This window comes from Halichoerus grypus, chromosome 14 (assembly GCF_964656455.1).
Source record: "Halichoerus grypus chromosome 14, mHalGry1.hap1.1, whole genome shotgun sequence".
Classification (NCBI taxonomy): domain Eukaryota; kingdom Metazoa; phylum Chordata; class Mammalia; order Carnivora; family Phocidae; genus Halichoerus; species Halichoerus grypus.
In genome coordinates this window covers 64,837,461-64,858,969 of record NC_135725.1, presented here as the reverse complement: position 1 = coordinate 64,858,969, position 21,509 = coordinate 64,837,461, and the positions used below count along the sequence as shown (strand labels likewise).

The 21,509-nt window shown below is 40.9% G+C and overlaps 1 protein-coding gene across 4 annotated transcripts in view; it reads left to right on the top strand.

Annotated features, from left to right (window-relative positions):
- The window catches only part of GRIN3A (glutamate ionotropic receptor NMDA type subunit 3A), a 148,687-nt gene that overhangs the window by 84,244 nt on the left and 42,934 nt on the right, over nt 1-21,509 (top strand). For all 4 annotated transcript variants that reach the window (XM_036065886.2, XM_036065887.2, XM_036065888.2 and 1 more), the window contains exons 4-5: nt 13,487-13,632; nt 17,567-17,682. In XM_036065886.2, coding sequence (XP_035921779.2) covers nt 13,487-13,632; nt 17,567-17,682 — 262 coding nt within the window. The remainder of the gene's footprint in view (nt 1-13,486; nt 13,633-17,566; nt 17,683-21,509) is intronic.

The following is a 21,509-nucleotide window of genomic DNA, read 5'->3' as shown; positions in this document are numbered from 1 at the left end:
TATAAACCCAAAAAATTTTTTAAAAAGAGGAAGGAAGTGCTAATTCGGGGTTTAATAAGTAAACATTTTTAATTTTTTTTAATTTTTTTATTTTTTTTAAAGATTTTATTTATTTGACAGAGAGAGACACAGCGAGAGAGGGAACACAAGCACGGGGAGTAGAAGAGGGAGAAGCAGGCTTCCCGCAGAGCAGGGAGCCCGATGCAGGGCTCGATCCCAGGACCCTGGGACCATGACCCGAGCCGAAGGCAGACACGTATCGACTGAGCCACCTAGGTGCCCCTAAACAGATTTTTTAAATCAATATTTTTAGTTAAAAATAGTTCATTATTTTTAATGTATACTGATGTACCAGATGATGATTTTAAAACAAATAGCGTCCACTTACAATTACTTTTTTAAACTGATGAAATACATTTAACCTGTTTTGGAACATATGCTTTTTAAACTCGGTATAGATTAACATCATGAATTTTGCAAGTTCTGAGTCAGCTTTTTTTTTTTCCCTTCTCTACGCTATGGGCATATTCATTCATCAAACACCTACTAAGCATTTACTTCTACCGTCGAATCACTAGAGACAGTTCATGGATCTGTTCTTCTAGTTTGCTCCAAGCCAGTTTCTGCCGGTTTGCTGTGAGGATGGCTCAAGCGAGTGGGGTCAGAACTCACATTCAGGTAGTGGCAGCGGCAGCGGACAAGTTCGTGTGTCCAATGTGTGTACGACGTAGCTCCACTTAGCGGTTTATAAGCGTGGCCAAATTGCTTAACCTTGCTGATCCTCATTTTTCTCAACTGCAAACTTTATGAATCATTGCATGCTTTTTTCTTTTTTTTTTTTTTTTACTGCTACATGAAAATTCTCTCCAGTGTGCCGAAGAAGAACGAAAATGCGTTTTTAACTCAGCTGACTGCCGCCCTCTGGTGCTTAGCTCACAAAGCAAAATGCTACTCTGGTTGGGCTGCTCTTGCGATTCATTTAACGGGAGCAAATGTGCTAAACAGAAGAGAAAGATAAGCAAACACCAGCTCAGTCATTAACTGGGAGATGGTCTCAAGTGGGAAAACTGGGAGCGACAGTACAGGCAAGATGCCCTGGTGGGAGGAGAGGCATCTTCTCTTGGATACATTGATTCAGAATCAATGCTTGAATCTTTGAGAGCCCCTCCACCGTAAGGGCTCCATCACTGATTCCCTGAGCTCCAGAGCAAAGACAGATTGCCTATTCAGCCATGGCAAATAAAATTATTGGATACAGCCCAAGTCACCCCCAAGGGCTAGCCTAGGAGAAAAATAAAGCAGAACGAAAGGATTTCTTTTCTTACTGTTATTCAGTAGCTTGTCTTTTTGTTTGTTTGATGTTTTGCTTTAGCAGCTTCTCGAAGAGGCTGGCTTCCTGGCGCCCATGCTGTGGGATTACTGACTTTTAGGCTAAACCTCCTACGGTACTTTTGCACCCAACCCCGCCCTGAATGAAGACCAAATTGGACATGCTTTAATATTTAATTCTTCTGGGTTATATAATTAAGTAAAAACTGGCATTAAAACAAGTTCCTGTGCCACAAGGATTTGGGTGGAGTTGTGCCAAAAAGCTTACATCACTAGACTGGAGGTAAATTTATAGCGGTTTTCATTCATTTGCATTTAATCAGCCCAGAATTGCTGACTCTAGGTTCATTGAGGACTTTACTGCCTGCTCAGTCTGCAGGGTACAGTACTCCTGGTGATGGGCAATGACTCAAGTGAGAAGTTTGAGTTCCACAGTCCACAGGTCATTTTTCACCTTGAAGTTTGGCTGGGTAGCCAGTCAATTATAGAAACAAAAAGCCAGGGTTATTCTGATGCCATGGGCTTAAAGGAATCCTCCCCTTTTCCGTAAAAGGTGTTGCTTCTGACCTCAGCTGACCTGGTTCATGCCCCAATTCTGCCACTTACAGTGGATTCACGTCTTTGGAGGAATTATGGTCCTAGACCACTGCATAATGATCAGAATTACCTTTGAAAATCCCATTTAGACAATATCTTACATGTAGCTGGGTTCTAGAGTCAGCTGATAAGTATGTATAACAACGGACTCCCAAGAGCATGGGCTGAAGAGCCAGGGGAAAGTTATTTCATGTCTCTGAGCTTCATTTCCCCAACCAATGAACTGGGGTTATTAACAGAACCTACCTCATAGGGGTATAGGAAGGCTGAAATGAGATGATGAATGTGGGGGGCCCATATATATAATCAGCACAATAAATGACAGCTATGGGTATTAAGAGATTGTTAAGAGCTAATTAAGCTCCTGGAATCAGCTCTTGGGTCCATGTACAATGGCTGAACTCTTTCAGGTAACCATTTTGCAGATAATGGGTCACAGCAGTTAAGGGGATAGCCGGTAAAACCATAGTGGTTGAGAGAGAAAACAATAGAGGCACACAGACTGCCCAGTTCTGTCATTTACGGGCTCCCCCTCAGACAAGTTAGTTGCTCTGTGCCTCAGGATTCTCATCTATAAAATGGATAAAATGAGAGAATCAGCCTCGTAGGCTTGGTGTAAGGATTTAGAAAGTTGAGATGTGTAAAGCATTTGAACAGTGTGTGGCAGGTGGTGAGCTCCATCATCATCATCACCACCACCACCGTTGTGATTATGATTATTCCATGCTTCTTCATTTGGAAACACCGGTAGTGTGGGTAGCATCAGTAGTGAAATAATTCGTCTGACATATAAGAGAGAAGTGGACTTTGCTCCACAAGATCACTGAACATAAAATGGGATTAGAAGGGGATTTTGAAGGGGCGCCTGGGTGGCTCAGTCGGTTAAGCATCTGCCTTCGGCTCAGGTCATTTTTCAGGGTCCTGGGATTAAGCCCCACATCGGGCTCTCTGCTCAGCAGGGAATCTGTTTCTTCCTCTCCCTCTGCCCCTCCCCCTGCTTGTACTCTCTCTCTCTCAAATAAATAAATGGAATCTTTAAAAAAGGGGGGGGGGGATTTTGAATAAGACAATTGGAAGGGTCTCAGTGAATTGAATAGGAGAGGCAGTCCAGATGAATAGAATACAGCAGTGAGACTAGGTCCAGAGAAGAAGCCAAAGAGACTTCCATGGGAGAAAGGGAACAGGAAATAAAGACATAGGTAGAACATTTGTAGTAGAATAGCTACAAATTCCCCTGCAGAAATCCTATAATTGTTTGGTTTGGTCTCTCTAGTGTCTAAAGGCTAGATACTATAAAAACCATGATAATAGGAAAAAACAAAACAACAACAAGAAAAACCCATAATGGGCTCTCCCCTTGTATTACTATACCTGACACAGAAATACACCATGGACTTCCAGAGGCCTAGGAAATGAGTACTGCAATGCCATTTCATGCATGTTGCTGAACAAATTTAATTGTTTAAAGAAGGAAATAAAGACCAGAAACTTCCAGGGGCGCCTGGCTGGCTCGTTTGGTGGAGCATGTGAGTCTTGATCTCAGGGTTGTGAGTTCGAGCCCCACGTTGGGTGTAGAGATTACTTAAAAATAAAATCTTAAAAAAAAAAAAAGACTGGAACTTATGAACTTACAGTTTCATAAATCGTAGATGGGGAAGTGTTGTTGAACATAGCATACTAAAAAGAAGAAATAATTATTTTTATCAGCCATATTCATTTGGGGAGGGGATTAGTCACTCGACAGGATTATATCTGAGCCTGATTTAGGGTTTTTCAAGGTCACCTTTGCCTTATTTGTGGGACCTGGAGCAAGTCCCTTCTTCACTCTTCTCATTCTGGACCTAAATCTCTCTACAGTATTGATCAAGAAGTACTATAGGGGAATGTTTAGATTCAAAGACTCTGGAGTCTAAGTTCAGAACCTTCCCCTATGCTTATTGGCTGAATGATCTTGGACAGTTTATTTAAATGCAAGTCTTAGTTTCTTGTGTGAAAGTTGGAGAGGATAGTACATACCTCATAAAGTTGTTTTGAGGCTTAAAATATATAATCCAAGTTAAGGTTTTAGCGCAATGCTTGACATACAGAGAGTGACTTAATAAATGGAAGCTACCTGTATTATTAGCTATAAAAATAAATGATCTGTAGCATGTCATCCAGCCTAGACTCCATATTTTTATAGCCTCCCTGACTTTGGCAGCTCTTTTCAAGTTCAGTCCCTAGACCCCACCAGTAGCTTACGTAGAGTTGGGGAGGGGGGAAGCATTCAGATGGTCAGTGTGGTAGCAGAGACGTGCGTGAAGATGTGGGAATGCTGGTAGGGGAGGAAGGAGCAGGGTTCAGTCCTCCCACAGCCACCCCAAGACTGCTAGATATTGAGCACAAGCATTTTACCCCCCGCCCCCCCCCCCCCCAGGGATGCAGGATGAATGTGCTTGTTTTCGGGAGCTTGGCCAATCCATCTAGCTTGTTTTTTACCTTTTATAAATAGAACACAGAGACCATCAGACTGCCTGTGCCTTGTGAATGGAGTAATATGCATGAATGAGTTTTGTAAACCGCACAGTTCAAATGTTGCTGTTTTTGCCGCTCTTGCTATAACTGTGATAAATACCTTGTTCAGAAACCCGGAGGGTATCAGCTCTCTGTCTTATTTCTTTAGGCTGGCACTTGTTTGCATTAAATTGACCATTAGTCTTGAGGGAATGCCTATCATACTTATAGTTTTTTCACAGAAGGAGAATCTTTCCTGAAGGCAATATAAACTAGAGATTAATGGTGTAAGTTCTCCGGATTCAGTTCCTGGGTCTGCCGTTTTCTGGTTGTATGGCCTTGGGCAAGTTGCTAAACCACTTTAAGCTTCAGTTCCCCCGTCTTTAAAATGGGGATAATGATTATACATACCCAGAAAGGATGCTGCAAGGATTAAATGAGGTGATGAATGTAAGATCTTGGCACAGTGCCTAGAATGAAGGAAACATCCAGTAAGGGTTAGCTATTACCATTATTAAAATAATGAAAGAAATACTATAGGAATCATAAATAACTCCAGCTTTGATGAGATGACAGATACACAAAGGCTGCATCTAAAGGATGAGGAAGGGAGGAAAGTGGCAAAGAAGAGAACGAGACAAAGGGAAAAACTCAGCTAGAGTGAGTGGATGTGTCCCTGGCCAGTTCTAACTTCAGGTCTGTGGAGACTGCTCTGGTGGCACCTGCCCTTGGATTTAAAATTTAATTCCAAATTAGTCCAAGCATCATACTAAGGCTTTGATTTGAACTTTTGTGACCAGAGTTTTTCTAGTACTGACCCTAAAAAGAAACAAAAGACTGTCGAATTCGGGACCCCCTGTTGGGATACGGATACTACACGCAGCTAGACAGGAGACGTGCGGTCATTCTAAAGCCAAAATCTGTGCAGTGCCAGGAAGCCTGCTGGGATTTATCAGACCTACCTCTGTCCATTCACCTGCGAAGGTGGCATCCCATAAGTGATGGATGGGTTTTTAGAATGGAGAGTAACATTTCAAATACGGGAATCAATGAAATAGTTAGGTCAATATTGTCTATACCACATTTTCCGTGTGGGCCAGATAGGAATATTTTAGACTTTGTGAAACCATATAGTTTCTTTCACACCTACTCAGCTCTACTGATGTAGGACAAGAGCAGCTGTAGACAATATGTAAATCAATGGGCATGGCTGTGTTCCAATAAACCTTGATTTACAAAAGCAAGTGGCAGGCTGGAATTGGCCCATGCGGCCTAGTTTGCTAACCTCTAGTCTATACAAGGGTTTTGAGGCAATGACTCAAGTTGTCAGAAGCACCTGGACTAAAGCTCATATAAATCAAACATGATGTCAAAGAATGTTGTTGACTAGAGATGAGCTGACCTAACACAGAGGGCTTCAGACTAAAAATGAAAAGAGAGGAAGTAAAATGCTCAAATGTAAATACAGAGCCTAGCTTTTGTAGAAGAAAATAGGAATAACACACACACACACGAATTACAACATAAAATGTATTCAGTAATTCACATTAGAGAAAGACTGAGCGAGGCTCAGGAACATTGTTTCCAGCCTCATTTTTCTGTATTCCAGTGTTCAGAGCGTGAGTAATAACTCAGTGAACACACATCACTGTTTGCTGGGAATAGTCTTAATGTGCCTGTTGCCTCTGTAATAATCAATAGTGACCCCTTTGGGAGAAGTGCCCTAGTTCGCAATATAAATTATATGGCCACACCTCTAAGAACCAAAATAGTTTTTTAAATTGTAGCAGACAGGTTTGCATTAGTTAAAGTTAAAATATGGACAGTAACACAAGTCTGTAAAGGCAGAATGTAGTGCCAGATAGGGTGAGGGCTTCAAGTCATACAGAGTCGGATTCAAATCTTCATTTATCACTTCCTGCTGGTCTTATACAATGTGCCGAATCTCCCCGAATCTTAACCCTTCATATATAATAATAAATAATAAAAGTAACAATCTCATTAGATTTAAATGTATTAACATATAGTAAATATACAAAAATATTCACTGTTATTTCATTATTATTATATATTTAAATGGGTAGACTGACTAGGTGGGACATAGAGTCATCCTTCCTATACAGAAGATAGGCTTTAAGAGGAGTGACTTCCTTTTCTCTGAAGACATTCAAGCAGAGATGTAACAGGCACTTAATAGTGATGTTATAAATAAGCCTTGCTACTCAAAGTCTGAGTAGCGTGAACCAAGTGTCAGCATCACCTGGGAGCTTGTCAGAAATGCAGACTCTCAGGCTCCAACCTAGACCTAATGAATCAGAATCTACATCTTAAATACCAGGTAGTATGTTTAGCTTTGCCATAAAGGATTCAGAAATCAGTGGATGATTATAGTAGATGACTTTTAAAGCCCTTCAGAACTCTGAGACCATTCCATATTATTGAGTCCACAGGTTTTAAGTGGATAAAATAATGGCATGGGGAGGATCTATGGTCTCAATAGCTAGTATATCCCATTCCGCTGGGCAGATTAAGAATGGCCCTGTCCACCCAATTCCGAAGAACATTAAACATTACATTCCATTTCTTAAAGTACAATCTCAGATAAATACAAATATGGACATTAAATGAAAATACCCAGCATTTAGACTGTTTTTGTTTTTTTTTTTATCTAAAGCATCATATCTCCTTGCACATAGCCCCTTGATCGTTCCTTGGGTTTGTTTCCATTTTGTTTTGAGCCACTTCTCTCCTTTCTGCAGAATGCGTATCTGATTATTCTTCATGCAGGTGCTCTGGGTAGAGTTCAGTATTCCATTAATACCGAACAGTTCACATACAAATAGAGAGTTTAACCTTAGATATTTCCCCAAGGCCTGAAGAGGTTGAAACAAATATAAACAGAACTAGAAGAGCTGGTGAAACGGTTAGCTGAAACTTTAAAGAGATTTTCCTCTCCCTGGGACGTCCTGGTGATAGCTGTAATGCAGCACAACTGCTTTAGCTCTTTGTAAGCTTTTACCGTCCCTCCCTGACGCAGGCTTCCTGACGTCCCTGGCTGTTCAAGTTACACACCACGTGGACACACAGGATGGACTGTGCTGGCCCATCGGGTTGCATCAATTGCTTCATAGATCCCTTTTCTGATTCCATTATCCTGTGACTGCCTGAGTAGCCCATTATTTTTTTCTATTAGAATCTCACACACAGAAATAAAAAGAATATATCGCTTCAAAAGAATTAAGATGAGAATTCAAGGGAAAAAACTAATTTTTAGGAGGAAAGAAAGACAACATGAAGTGTGACAAAAGTATATAACGTGTCTATCCTAAGGAGATTTTATGTTAGTAATGATGACTTATTACCCCAGTATTTATCAGGCAACTATGTGTGCCAGGCACTGTGTTTGTTGCATGATGATGATGATAGTAATAGTAGCTAGTATTTGTTGATGACTTAATGAGTACTCAAATGAGATAGGCATGGGCCCTGCCCTCATGGGAACTTACAAGCTAATAGGAAAAGCAGACATTGCACAAATAATTCCAAGTTTTATCAATACTATGGCAGGGCATAATGGGAGAGCGTGTCAGGTGGCCTAATCTAGTCTAGGGGTCAGTGAAAGTTTCTCTGGTAAAGCAATATTTAAGAGTGAGCTACACAAAGGAAAGGTGGAGTTGAGGAGAAAAAGAGCATTCCAGGCAGAGTGAAGACTATGGGCAAGAGCTCTGGTCAAGCAAAAAGTATATGTTGGAAGAACTGAGAGAACTGCTAAAGCTTAGAGGACCAGGAGGAGAGTGGGGAGATGAGGCTGGACAGAAGAAAGCAGAGCAAGGTCATGCTGAATCATGGAGTTCCCATGAGAAGGCCACATTTATCCCAAGGCCAATGGGGAGCCACTGATAGGTGTTAAGCAAATGAGTGAATGATTAGCTTTGGGCTCCAAGATTACTCTGACTGGAATGGAGGGGAAGAGAGGAAGTATGCAGAGGGCAGAAATGATGGTGACTTGGACCAAAGAGGTTGGCAATGTTTCTCCAACGTAGAGTGGGGTCCCTGTCAGGCTAATAAAATACTTCTTCCCATGGAACACTATATCTAAAACTAATGATGTAATGTATGGGGATTAACATAACAATAAAAAAATTTAAAAAAAAAAAAGAAGAATGTAGCAGGAGGGGAAGAATGAAGGGGGGGAAATCGGAGGGGGAGAAGAACCATGAGAGACGATGGACTCTGAAAAACAAACTGAGGGTTCTAGAGGGGAGGGGGGTGGGAGGATGGGTTAGCCTGGTGATGGGTATTGAGGAGGGCACGTTCTGCATGGAGCACTGGGTGTTATGCACAAACAATGAATCATGGAACACTATATCTAAAAGTAATGATGTAATATATGGGGATTAACATAACAATAAAAAAATTTAAAAAAAAATACTTCTTCCCATTGGAGTTTGGTTATTTGTGTTAGTGTTGAAGGAAATTTCCCTTCTCAAAACCTCAAAACTGTTCCCTTCACAGGCATCAGAGCCATGGCCATGAGCAAAAGGCAAACTGAAAGGCGTGGAAAAGAAGAAACACAAAGGGCTAGTTCTCCACTGGAATATGAGCCTGTATCTGCTGGTTCATGACTCCATCCCATGACACAGGAAGGAATGAAGTACTAATGCACTCAGCAGAGAAAAGAGGGTCAGGGTTTGCCTAGAAATAGTTCAAAGGCCATAAAACTACTGTCCCAGAATAATGTGAGAAAATGGGCTTCTTTTTTTTAAGATTTATTTATTTATTTGAGAGAGAGAGAGAGCACGAGCGAGGGGAGGGGCAGGGGGAGAGAGAGAGAGGATCCTCAAGCAGGCTCCCCGCTGAGCCTGATGCAGGGCTCAATCCCAGGACCTTGAGGTCATGACCTGAGCTGAAATCAAGAGCCGGCCACTCAACGGACTGAGCCCCCCAGGTGCCCTGAGGAAACGGACTTCTAAAAGGGGTTCTTTTCATATATAAGACAAAAGTATTTTAATTACTGGTCTAAGATCCCTATACCCTAAAAGGAGGATTCATTTCAAAAGCCGGAGCTGTAAGCTAAATTGTTAGCTCCTTTTGTGCTAAGTGGGATGACAAAGCCCTCACTTCCCTCTGGGTTCAAAGAATAGTTATTGATCATTTGTAAAGCATTTTAATTGAACAACTACATGATAAAAGGCATTGGAATACAGTGGTTCATAACATGTTCATCACACACAGCTTCCAGTCCAGTGAAGAAGCTGAAAATCTAGACATTAAGCTGTTACACAATTAAATTTAAGAAGTGCAGGGACACCTGTGTGGCTCAGTCAGTTAAGTGCATCTGACTCGTGATTTTGGCTCAGGTCATGATCTCTCAGGGTCATGAGATCAAGCCCCGCATCGGGCTCTGTGCTGGGCATGGAGCCTGCTTGAGGTTCTCTCTCTCCCTCTCCCTCTGCCCCTCCTGCCCAACTCATGCAAGTGCTCTCTCTCTCTCTGTAAAAAAAAAAATTTAACAAGTGCAACTGTGATAGGTTCTAGCAAAGAAAATTATGTGTACTGTGAAGGCTTATGGAAGGATGGTGCCGCACAGACAGCAAGTTAGGGAAGTGCTGAAAGCTGAGAGAAGTCAGGTGGGTGGAGAGAGAATAAGACAAGTGGTAAAGTGAGTTAATTTGGCAAACACATATAGCACACCTGTCAGGTGCCAAGTGTCATATAGGTCTCTGATATGCAAATAAATAATTCAGTCTGCATGTTGGGGAAAAGAACATGGGCTGAGTCTTGCTAATTACTAACTGTGAGAATTTGTCACTTTAACTACCCAAACCTCAGCATCTTAATCTGTAAAACATGAAAATATCTATCTTGCAGGATTATTGTGGGAATTAAAAATATTTAAGGCCCTTAGCTCACTGCCAGACACATAAGTAGCAAGTTTTGTAATGACCATACCAAGAGTCAGTATAACATAGTATCAGAAGTGATGTTCACAGTGTTCAAAAACTCACTTATTTTCCATCAGACTGCCTGGGTTCAAATCCCAGGTCCACCATTTACTAGCTCTATAACTTTGGGCAAATGACAAACTATCTGATCTTTAGTTTCTTCATCTATAAAAGGAAGATAATAGAAATACCTCCTAAGTTTCTTGGGAGGATCAAAGAGGTAATGCATGAGAAGTGTGAAATAGGGTTACATAAATAGCTAGACTACATATTATGTACATGCAAGATACTGTACCAGCACAATAAATAAGCAGTAAATTGTTTTTGTTTTTATTCAAGATAGGAGAGTGAAGCGAGATAAGACCAGAGATTTCAAAGACCAAGTCTTGATCTTGGCCTTAAAAAATGAGTAGGTGTTGGGGCGCCTGGGTGGCTCAGTCGTTAAACGTCTGCCTTCGGCTCAGGTCACGATCCCAGGGTCCTGGGGTCGAGCCCCGCACCGGGCTCCCTGCTCGGCGGGAAGCCTACTTCTCCCTCTCCCACCCGCCCTGCTTGTGTTCCCTCTCTTGCTGTGTCTCTCTCTGTCAAATAAATAAATAAAATCTTTAAAAAAAAAAAAATGAGTAAGTGTTGGGCAGACAGAATGCTGTTAGATTTGTGTGGGCTGAAATTTGCTACTGTGAGAATGCTAAGGGGGGCCTAAGGCATAAGGTGAATATTTTAAAAGACTAATGAGTTTATTCTAATAAACATCTTCTCTCCAGTTGCTTCCATGAGCTGCAAAGGCAGGGTGATGTGGTTGATAATAACATGAGTTTTGGAATCAGATAGACTTCGGTTCTAATTCAGTCTCTACTACTTCTGTGTGATCTTATGCCAGTTACTTTACTTCTCTGAGCTTCAGTCCACTAATCTTTAAAAAGGAAGTAATAACAGTGTCCTCTTCATGAAGCTATTATGAGGAATAAACAAGATAATGCATGTAAAGCACTAAATACCATGTCTGGCACATAATAAATATTCAGTAAATGTTAGCTATTGTTATTATTGTTGATGCCTCATTGAGGTTATCCTGGCACAGAACATTAGAATTTATTCAGTGTATGGAACAATTACATTAAACACAAGGGTATGCCTAATCACCTACTCAACCGTGGCATCTCCAAAATACATCATAGACAACCAGGTAGTGAGTTCCTATGTGGCAATGATTGCAGGGAATTTACCTTTGTGGCCCCAGTAACTTTGAAAGTTGTACAAAGTAGGCCCTCAATAAATGTTGAATAAATTAGTGAGGGATTTGCTTTGCTGTTCATAAAATAAACTTTTTTCTATTTATAAACATGAGACATGTTTCTGTAAATCTGTAAATAAGTAAGTACACCTGTCATTTCACCACCAATGAGACAATCATTGTTAATATCTTGATACATCTTCTTCCAAGGGGTTTGTGTGTGTGTGTGTGTGTGTGTGTGTGTGTGTGTGTGAGACATATATGTTGGGGATCATAACATTTAAAGTAACTATATAGATATTTAATTTGATCATAACATACAAAAGCTTTTTCTCCATTTGTCATACAAACATTTGCCTTGTTTTATTAAATATGCTTCAAAACATGATTTAGACATTGCATAATATTCTATAAGGATGTGCCATGTAATTTATTAATTATTATCAACTTATTGCCATATTGTTAGATTTTTAGCATGTGACAAAACTAATTCATCTTAAATATAAGTTGTTACCATATTCAGCAAGTTCTTCACCTTTTGGGGTTCTGAACAACTTGAAAACCTAATTATTAAAAAATGAAACTGTACTATTTTCCTCATAGAAGACAATTACAGGGGCGCCTGGGTGGCTCAGTCATTAAGCGTCTGCCTTCAGCTCGGGTCATGGTCCCAGGGTCCTGGGATCGAGCCCCGCATCGGGCTCCCTGCTCTGCGGGAAGCCTGCTTCTCCCTCTCCCACTCCCCCTGCTTGTGTTCCCTCTCTCTCTGTCAAATAAATTAAAAAAAAAAAAAAGAAGAAGAAGACAATTACAAACATAGTTACATAAAATGCTGCCTACAATTTCAGGAGCTTTATAAACTTCACAAAGCCCATCCATGGATTCCTGTCCCAGGACTTCAAGTCAGAAGCAATGACATCAAATCTGTTAACATGAAGCAGAACAAAGAAGTGCAGGAAATCTAATGTGACAATTGTGGAGAAGTTGCCTCTCTAAAATACTCCTGACTACAGGATATTCAACTCTCTTTATAACACAGCCCAATCCCAATTCATTCTTATATTGGAAATAATGTTAAGTCTAGATGTTACATTAACACTTCTGTACCCCTTTCACAAATAATAATGTTGCATGTGCTATATCTTTATTATCCTTTAGTGACAGAAAGGCTCTGCAGAGCACATGTGCTACTTCTCACTGCAAGGTCCTATACCCTGGAGAACTATAGTAGTGGGTCTACCCCGGCTGCCCTTCTCCTCTGTGGCTCCTAAGTGCCTTATATCCCATTCCATTTGGGCAAATATGTAGCATGACTCAGCACTGGAAAATACAGTTACAGTTATCTAAAGGAAAGAGATAATTTCATAATTACACCAAAAATAAATTCAACAAACTTAAAATACAGCATAAAATGGATAAACATAAAAGGGATGTATTCACTACTTTGGGTCAGGTGTGTTTCAGTCTCAAGATACAGGGTTTTAACTTGGTCTTTGTGTAGTTCTAACCAAGGAGAAGCACAGCCTTTAATTTATTATCTTTATACTTTCTCCAATATGCAATTTATAATAATGAGGCTGGTTCTGCATGCCAATTTATAGTGTCTAAAGAATTCTGATAAGTTCTCAGCATAAAGCAGAAAACTGTTTTATGTTTTATGTTTGTTGTTTCCATACATTTGCTTCTGAAGATGGAACAATTACTTATGTAAAAACTGGGGTATGAAAGAGTATGTCCATGTCTGCACATTTCTGTGTAGGTGTTTATATCGCTGTGTGTTTGAAAAGTTCTAAATCACTAATCAATTCCAAAGAGTGATGGAAGAGATAATTTTTGAAAACAATCCTAAGAATAATTTGTATTAAAGACATTTCTTTCTCCCTCATAGCTACATCATCCCTCTCAAGGCTTCCGCTTTGGAACTGTCCGGGAAAGCAGTGCTGAAGATTATGTGAGGCAAAGCTTCCCAGAGATGCATGAGTATATGAGAAGGTACAATGTACCAGCCACCCCTGATGGAGTGGAGTATCTGAAGTGAGTGTCAACCTCTTGGGTCCAGAAAGTTCTTACCGAGAGAGAAGTCTTAGCTACTGTATTTGTTGGTTTTTTAAAATGACAGCTAAGTATACCCACTGTGTGTTCGGTAATACCTCACACTGTGTGAGAGCGAGAAGGCAGTATGGAATAGTGTGCATTTAATTATGTGACCTAGATTACTAGTTACCTGCATCGTCCCCAGTTGGCAGTAGCTTTGCTCAAAGTGCCAGTGGGGGCATTAGTGTAGCAGATGGTGGGGGAAGTAAATGTTGGCTTGACATCACTTGAGAAAACAATGGTGCTGAAATGATCAAACACTCAGGGAATGTGGCCAAAGGATAAAGTGTCCCAAAGCAGCCCTTTCCTTCACAGTGAATCTCTAAGCCCATGGACTGTCTCCTCTTGCCACAAGGAAATGGAATTTATCTTAGAGATTTCCTGTAGAAGGGAAATAAGATAAAAGGCAATGATTCCCATGCCTGCATCCTTCTCATCAGAATTTATGAGAAGCAATCAAGAGCAATCACATTGCCATGGCAGATTATCAGAGCCTGTAATTCAGCAAAACTGAATGCAAAGGAGGGTGGTGCAGTTATGGATCTGCTCATCTAGTCCGCCTGGGAGAAGGGAATGAAGGCTCCTGATAAGCACCACACCACAGTGTGAGGGTGAGCAGTCCTCTCCCTTGTGCCTGATAGTCCCAGGACAATGACACATGTCCAAGCCCCCAATCCCTAAACTCATGCAGCCTCAGGACTCTGGTTTTATCTATGGCCAACCACAGTAATCTTCCCAATGGACAGAAGGACTTGCCACCTCAAATTCTCTTTTAGGGGAGAAGGGAAACAAATAAATAATTGTATGAGACGTAAGAGCTAATATGTTTCTGAAGAGCTCTGGTGACAGGACCCTAATACTCCTTATGGACTTTTATAGAGTCTAGAGAGGAAGGCTTGTGCTCTCAGATTTGCAAAGTTATGTAGGATGAAATGCTACTTTTGCACTATGAAATGGCACTTTTGGTTTTGCAAGAACATTAAAATGTTAGAGTCCTTCTCTAACAGAGTTGACTGCTCCTTTGCCTTCCAGCTCCTCTTCTGTATTCTCTTCTTCAGTCAAATTCATGGCTGAGAGAAAGAAGAAGATGTCAGGGGGATGGCAATGGCTCCCCGCTAGATAGTAATCGCTGACAAAGCAGACCTTTCTGGCAGTGTGAAAAGAGCGAGATGCACCACTACTGTGGTAGTCCCCGGTTCCACTCCACTCAGGGTATTCATTTATTCTGGAGGCTTCACCTGAGAAGGGTCCAATACTCCGAGTTGTCCCCACTCTAGCCTGGAGAGATGGAGTCGTTAGAAAAGCAGGCACCAGTGAAGAAGCTGAGACCTTAAGGAAGCAACTTGTCCACAGTAATATAGCCAGCAAGTGACAGAGTCAGGACTAGAACCAGGTCTCTAGAATCCATTTGCTGTTGCAGGACAGTCTAGGAACCATAACAGAAAAGTAGGTCTTTGATGTTCAAAGAATAGTCTATGTTCCAGCAGCATCCACGTTCCCGTTAGCACTTGGGAGTTTGTGAGAAATGCAGACTGCCAGGCCCCATCCCGGAGACTGCATATTAACAAGCTCTCCAGGTGATTCGCTGGTGGAGGTGACATTGGAATATAGGCAGAACTTACCATTCATGCCCTCTTGACTTCTTGTCTTTGGGCTTCTCTCTCCATGTTTGGTCCCAGTCACTGCCTATGCTCTTAGCCACCACTCCAAGAAACCACAGTCCTCATATTATCCCCCTGATATCCCAGAGCCCTAACCTGCAGAACACACCTCCAGAGTCACTTATGAGCATATGTATTATGGTGGCATATGTATTATTTTGTGGCATATGTATGATTAAATGAATTCTTAAAAAGGCAGAGCATGATTTCATAGTGGGAGAAACAACTGGGGAACCTGCCAACTGGAAGGATGATTCAACTAGTCTGGAAGCTGCTTATACCTGGATCATACCCATCCACTTCCTCACCAGTGATTCAGGGCCCCATGGGAGTCTGTGAGCTAATTGCCTCTTGCCTTCCTATGCAAGAGAGACCTGTCATAACTAACTTCACTTTGCAGTCCAAAATCAGGAGTAATTATTTAAGGATACCACTGAAACTGGACCTCAGTAATTATTGCTTAGAAAAACTGAACCCCGATTTTTTCTATTGCCATTGCTACCTCAAATATTTGCGGAGTACTGGTAAATGGTGACTAGTTGCTGTGTAGCTCCCAAGGTACGTTTTGTTACTGTGGCAGTAAAACTTTTATTGGAGAAACATCTTTCAGCTTGATTTTTATTTTATTGCCAGGATTCCATTAAGCTTCCTCATCATCAGCTCCTAGGAGACAGTTCACATCCTCAACCCTTTCTGAAGCTTCCCACAGCTGTGGAGCTGGGAGATGTTTTTTATTTTGGTTAAAGTTAAACACAGATCTCATTATGACTTCCATCCAATACCCCTGGAAAAGGGAATGCATTTTGAATAGGCTGGAAGAGTAGAAAGAGGAAGCAATGGTCACTGGCATCAAGAAAAGGGAAGTTGGCCTATTTACTCTGTCAATGTATGGCCCAGACAAAGCCATCCATGTAAATATGTACTTCCTTCGGACTGATGATGAGGTGTCTAAGTGTGTCTTTCTTTTTTAGATTTTTGATGGGCCCTAGCCTTGTTCTATTCTGAGTTTAAGGCCACTCCACTCTATGAATTCCAATAGACTCATTTTTGGCTCTGAGACAGGAATGACTGAGTCTAGATGGAATAGAGAAGAGTTGTTCTCTTTGCCAAGATGTTTGGACAGTCCTGAGGTCAGAAAGCCTTTCTTAAATGGCTGTATGTCCTACACCTTTCCAGAAAGGATTTGAGGTGGCTGAAAACAAGAGTCATCGCATACAGCTTAAACGGTTCCTTTTAAAACGCCCCCTTCCTTGCCTCCTTTGTAATTGGGAACTCTGCCGGTGCTGAGACATACCTTCCTCTGGACCGTTTCTGTGCCTACATTTAAAAAATGGGGAGAACACATGAAGGATGCACAAGGCATCTGTTGGCATCTGGAGCCCAGTCCACATCTGATTCACTGATAACAAGCCAGGGACACCTACCTTAAATGATTCCTGCCTGAATCGCCTCCTAGGATGGGAGTGAAACATGAATCTCTGGAGATATATTAATAGAGCAGATCACTAAGATCTATTACCTATGCTTTCCCCTCCAGGTAATGAATGCTAGCCCATGGACTTTAAAGAGACCTCTCAACTCCCTTTTCCCCAGGACTGCTAGATCTCATATTTGTATTTCCTTACTATGTATTCCTAAGTATGAAATGATACCTGATTGCTGAAGAATATGATAGTGATCATGACAGAAAGAAATAAAAATTTCCACATATTGATTAATGAGATCACGTGACTCCCACACTTACTAGCTATGTAACCTGGATCCAGTTACTTTGACTCTTGAAGCCTCAATTTCCTCATCTACTAAAATGGGATAGTACCAATACCACCCACCTCACAGCCATTCTGAGTGATACAGTGTGTGGAGAACAATCAATACTGTGCCTCGCACAAACGAGTCACTCCGTTAATGTAAGAGAAATGAACCTTCCCATTCAATTCAGTCACTCTGGGTTTATTGTTGGATTTAGAAGTAATAAAAGGAATTGGTAGATAAACTCATTGGAAAGATGTCATGCTGTCTTAGAAGAGTGTCTGTTTCCCCTGGTCTGTTCTCCATGGGTCAGTGAGATGTCAACAAGGCTGAGTCAGCAGCTATCTAGCTTGGGCTGCCCTTTCTTTCCAGGTTTCTGTCCCCTAAACAAAAGCCAGCTGTCAACCTCCTGTCTATTAATGAATGATTTTTCTCTTTTCTTCTCTTGGTCTTAAATATAGGAATGATCCAGAGAAACTAGATGCCTTCATCATGGACAAAGCCCTTCTGGATTATGAAGTGTCAATAGATGCTGACTGCAAACTTCTAACTGTGGGGAAGCCATTTGCTATAGAAGGTATGAGCCAGTCACTCTTGATTCACTTTAACTCAGGATATGCTCAGTTTGCCAACCAAGCAAGTCATAAATGCCAGAGTCAGAGCAAAAAGCTATTCATCTTCCCTTGTTTTCATCTTCAACTCATAAGCACTTAGCTATTAAGTTGCTGAAGCTAGGAATTTATTTTTCACCTACTCCATAAAAATTTATTTATCCAATTGTTTGAAAAACAACAACAACAAACATTGTTACCCAGATGATGTTGCCTCAGATATCTGAGAATAGTGCATAGTATAACAAATGGGGAGTCCAATTTTGATTTAATCTGTATTTTCTAATTCCTGTGATGAATCTGATGCAAAAACTAGAATGATCGCATTCTACAACTGGAAGGACCTCAGTGTTGATCTAAGCCAATCTACTCCATTTATCCACAAGAAAGCCCAGGGACATTACATCATTTTTTCATAATCACACAATTAAATGATAATACTGGAATTAGAATCCAAATCTCATGGTTCCTAAATAAATGTTTTTTCCACTAGGTGGGAAAACAATAGAAAAAGAAATCTCCTTCTATATCTTAGTAACGTTTAAGAGTCCTAAACAAAACCTTGTTTGGGATTTCAGGTTTGCCTTTCTCCCCCGCTGACAGCAAATTTTTGCTCCCAACTTGATCAACCAATCAATCAAACTTCAGGGCCAAAGAAGGATTGCTTTGTCAGTTGCTCCTTTCATTCTGGACAACAGTTGATATATGGAGCTGATAGTTTGAACCAGCAAATTTCACATCTCCCAATTCCCAGCTTCCCTTCTCTGACAGTACATGCTGGCTCTCAAGACAGCCATGCTCACTTGTCAGAAAACACTTTGACTTGAAACAATCCCATGAGGGTGCCCAAGTCCTATTTCCAGAAAACTCTGCTTTTCCGTATGTTAACTAGTGTATCAAAACTATTCTGATTTCAGTTTCCCAGCCACAGTTGGTCTCTGTCTCCCCTAAACATATCAGCAAATTTTTTACTTCAGTCTTTGTTTTTATGATGAATGAGAATGTAAGAGCTGATGTTGTTTCTTTGAGCCTTCTCCTAAGAGAAATCAATCTTCTCTCCAGGCAAAGTGACCTCCACCTGAACCAGGGATAGAATTCAGGAAGAGAGAGATTTAGTGGTAGTTGTCTTCTATTAAAACTACAATCTGAGATAGAAAAGTCTAAAAAAAAAAAAAAAAAAAGAAGAAGACAAAGAAGGCAAGAAAACCAAAAGGACATTTATCATATAACCCCATTTTGATGTAACAATGGAAAAATTCCCATTTTTTTGTGGCATCTGGGGATCTGGAAAGGATGTTACATTTTTTTTCTGTCCTAGATGTACTGGGTAATTGAGGTCCCTTCTGCCTTTAGCAGCTACTAACAATGAATCATTTGTAGCGGGCATAAGAATGAGGGACTCCATTCTCCACCTTTGTCTTCAGGGGGCAACCCTATCTTGTCAAAAGACAGTGGTGAGATGGCTTGTTTGCCTCTGCTAGACCCCAGTGCCAGATGCCACACAATTAACTCCCCACTGGTTTCCTGTTTACATTTCCATCTGTGCTCCTGAGACTGAGTGTCTTACAGTTCCCATCATCCCCACACACCACATTGTTTTCAAAGGGGATAAGCACAAAATGGTGCATGAAAGAGCTCTTCGGCAAGAGAACAGAAAGACCACCGATTTGAATAGAAAGCATTCCCCTCATTGTTGGTTTATTCAAAAAAAAAAAACCATTCTGGGTGAGGTGCAAATCAGAAAATTCAATTCAGTACTGCCCCTGCCACCAAGTTCACAGCCTGAAAACAGAACTTGGTGAAACACAAAGGGAGGATACTTACAAGTTACAAACAGCAATGTGATAGAGATACCAGCAAAAGTCTTGATCACTGCTTTTTTAAAAAAAATGTTAATCTCATAAATTTTTAGGGAATATTTCTCTCGATGAAATTTTTGAAAATATCATATGCTTTGACAACATTTATGTTTCTTGAACTTATAAAAATGTGGACTTATTAATTAATCAGACTTTAGAGGCATAAAAATGTCATGAAAGCAATTTACGAACAATTCTTACCCTTTTAGCTTACAGGAATGTTTTATAGATGTATCTGTATCCGCTGTGTAATAACAGTTATGTAATAGATGGTGTATTACCTATTATGTAACTCATGAGGTTAAATTTGAAATAAGTATCTAATTCACAGACTGATGCATGATGCAGTTCATCAAGGGACCCTGATAACTGCATATACTTTCCCAGGTGCTTCCCTGGCTTCAGGAACTTAGGAGGGAAGGGAGAGTCCATTGATTGCTTCAGGTTGAATGTACATTCACTTTATATAGTATTGATATCACACCAGCTCCTTGTGACAACTGCTCACCCATCCCAACTCCACCATTCTGCATTTATTTAGGCTTAAAAGGTAAAGGTGGGGCCCGTGTGAGCCAGTGGCTCCACTTTGAGTTTGAAACCTTTTCCTGAGGACTCAGCACAGCAAACCGAAACTCTTCAGAATTCAGAAGCCCGTGGAAAGTCTTTCGTCATGTTTTTTTTTTTTTTAAAGATTTTATTTATTTATTTGAGAGAGAGAGCGAGCACAAGAGGGGGGAGTGGGAGAGGGAGAAGCAGACTCCCTGCTGAGCAGGTAGCCCGATGCAGGACTCGATCCCGGGACTCCAGGATCATGACCTGAGCCGAAGGCAGTCGCTTAACCAACTGAGCCACCCAGGCGCCCTAGTCTTTCGTCATGTTAAATACCATCCACCAGGGACACAAAGACGTATAGTGTGCTCTGGAAAAAAAGAAAGTGTTAAGATAAATGAATACGTGTCCCAAATTTATGCATTGGAGTTAGCTGACAATAAAGGTCAAACAGGAAGAAAGAGTAATGGAACAGCACGGTAATGATTTGTGACCTTTCTGCCAAAGATCTTTGCCTGTTTTTTGAGTTTGTTCTTTTACTTGCTTCCCACTAATTATTTAATACAGTGCTTGGAGCACTGGCTCTGGAGTCCGAGCGCTTGGGTGAGAATAGAGTTGCTGTTACTCACGATGCCCCATGGGACAAGTCATTTTATCTGTTCTTCAGGCCCCTCATCTGCATAATGGGTCTATGAATACCACATCTAGAGTGGAGTTGTGAAGGTTAAGTGAAATAATGCATGTGAAGCATGGACAAGCACGGAGTGCCCAGTAAATTATTGCTATTATTCAGTATATTGAATTAATAGACTGAGACCGATTTCCCAGAAAATTATCCTAGGATAGATAGCCCTCACATATCTCAGCTTCTCCCACACACTTCTCTTCCACTCTCATGTGGTGGGGGTAAGGGAAACCCATTTTTAAAGTCTACTCTACAGCTGGGGCTATTACAATATGTTCTCAACCATTGCCCCAGAGTAGCTAAATGTGGTATTCCAAGGACAAACAGCAAAAATGAATTAATCTTTCTTTCCTGAAGCCTTTTTAACCCTATCTAAGATCTCATTTTCAAAATATCTATTACCCAACTACATTTCAGGAAGATTCTTTTAGTCTATGACTTTCTAACTATACATTTGCTAGCCAAAATATATTTCCCCCACTCTTAGCTGAGTAAAGCTGATTTATCCATGGGGAAAAGATCAGGATTCTGTTCTGAAAATTGTTCTCTTGGGCTATTAAGCTGTATCCAATTTCCAGGGTGCCTGATGCCTTCATCTTTAGGGTTGAAGGATTCCATTTTGCTTCATCCATCAACCACAAAATAGTCAACCTCGTCTTTATTGCAAAGCCACGTTTCTAATGATAATGAAAGCAACTCA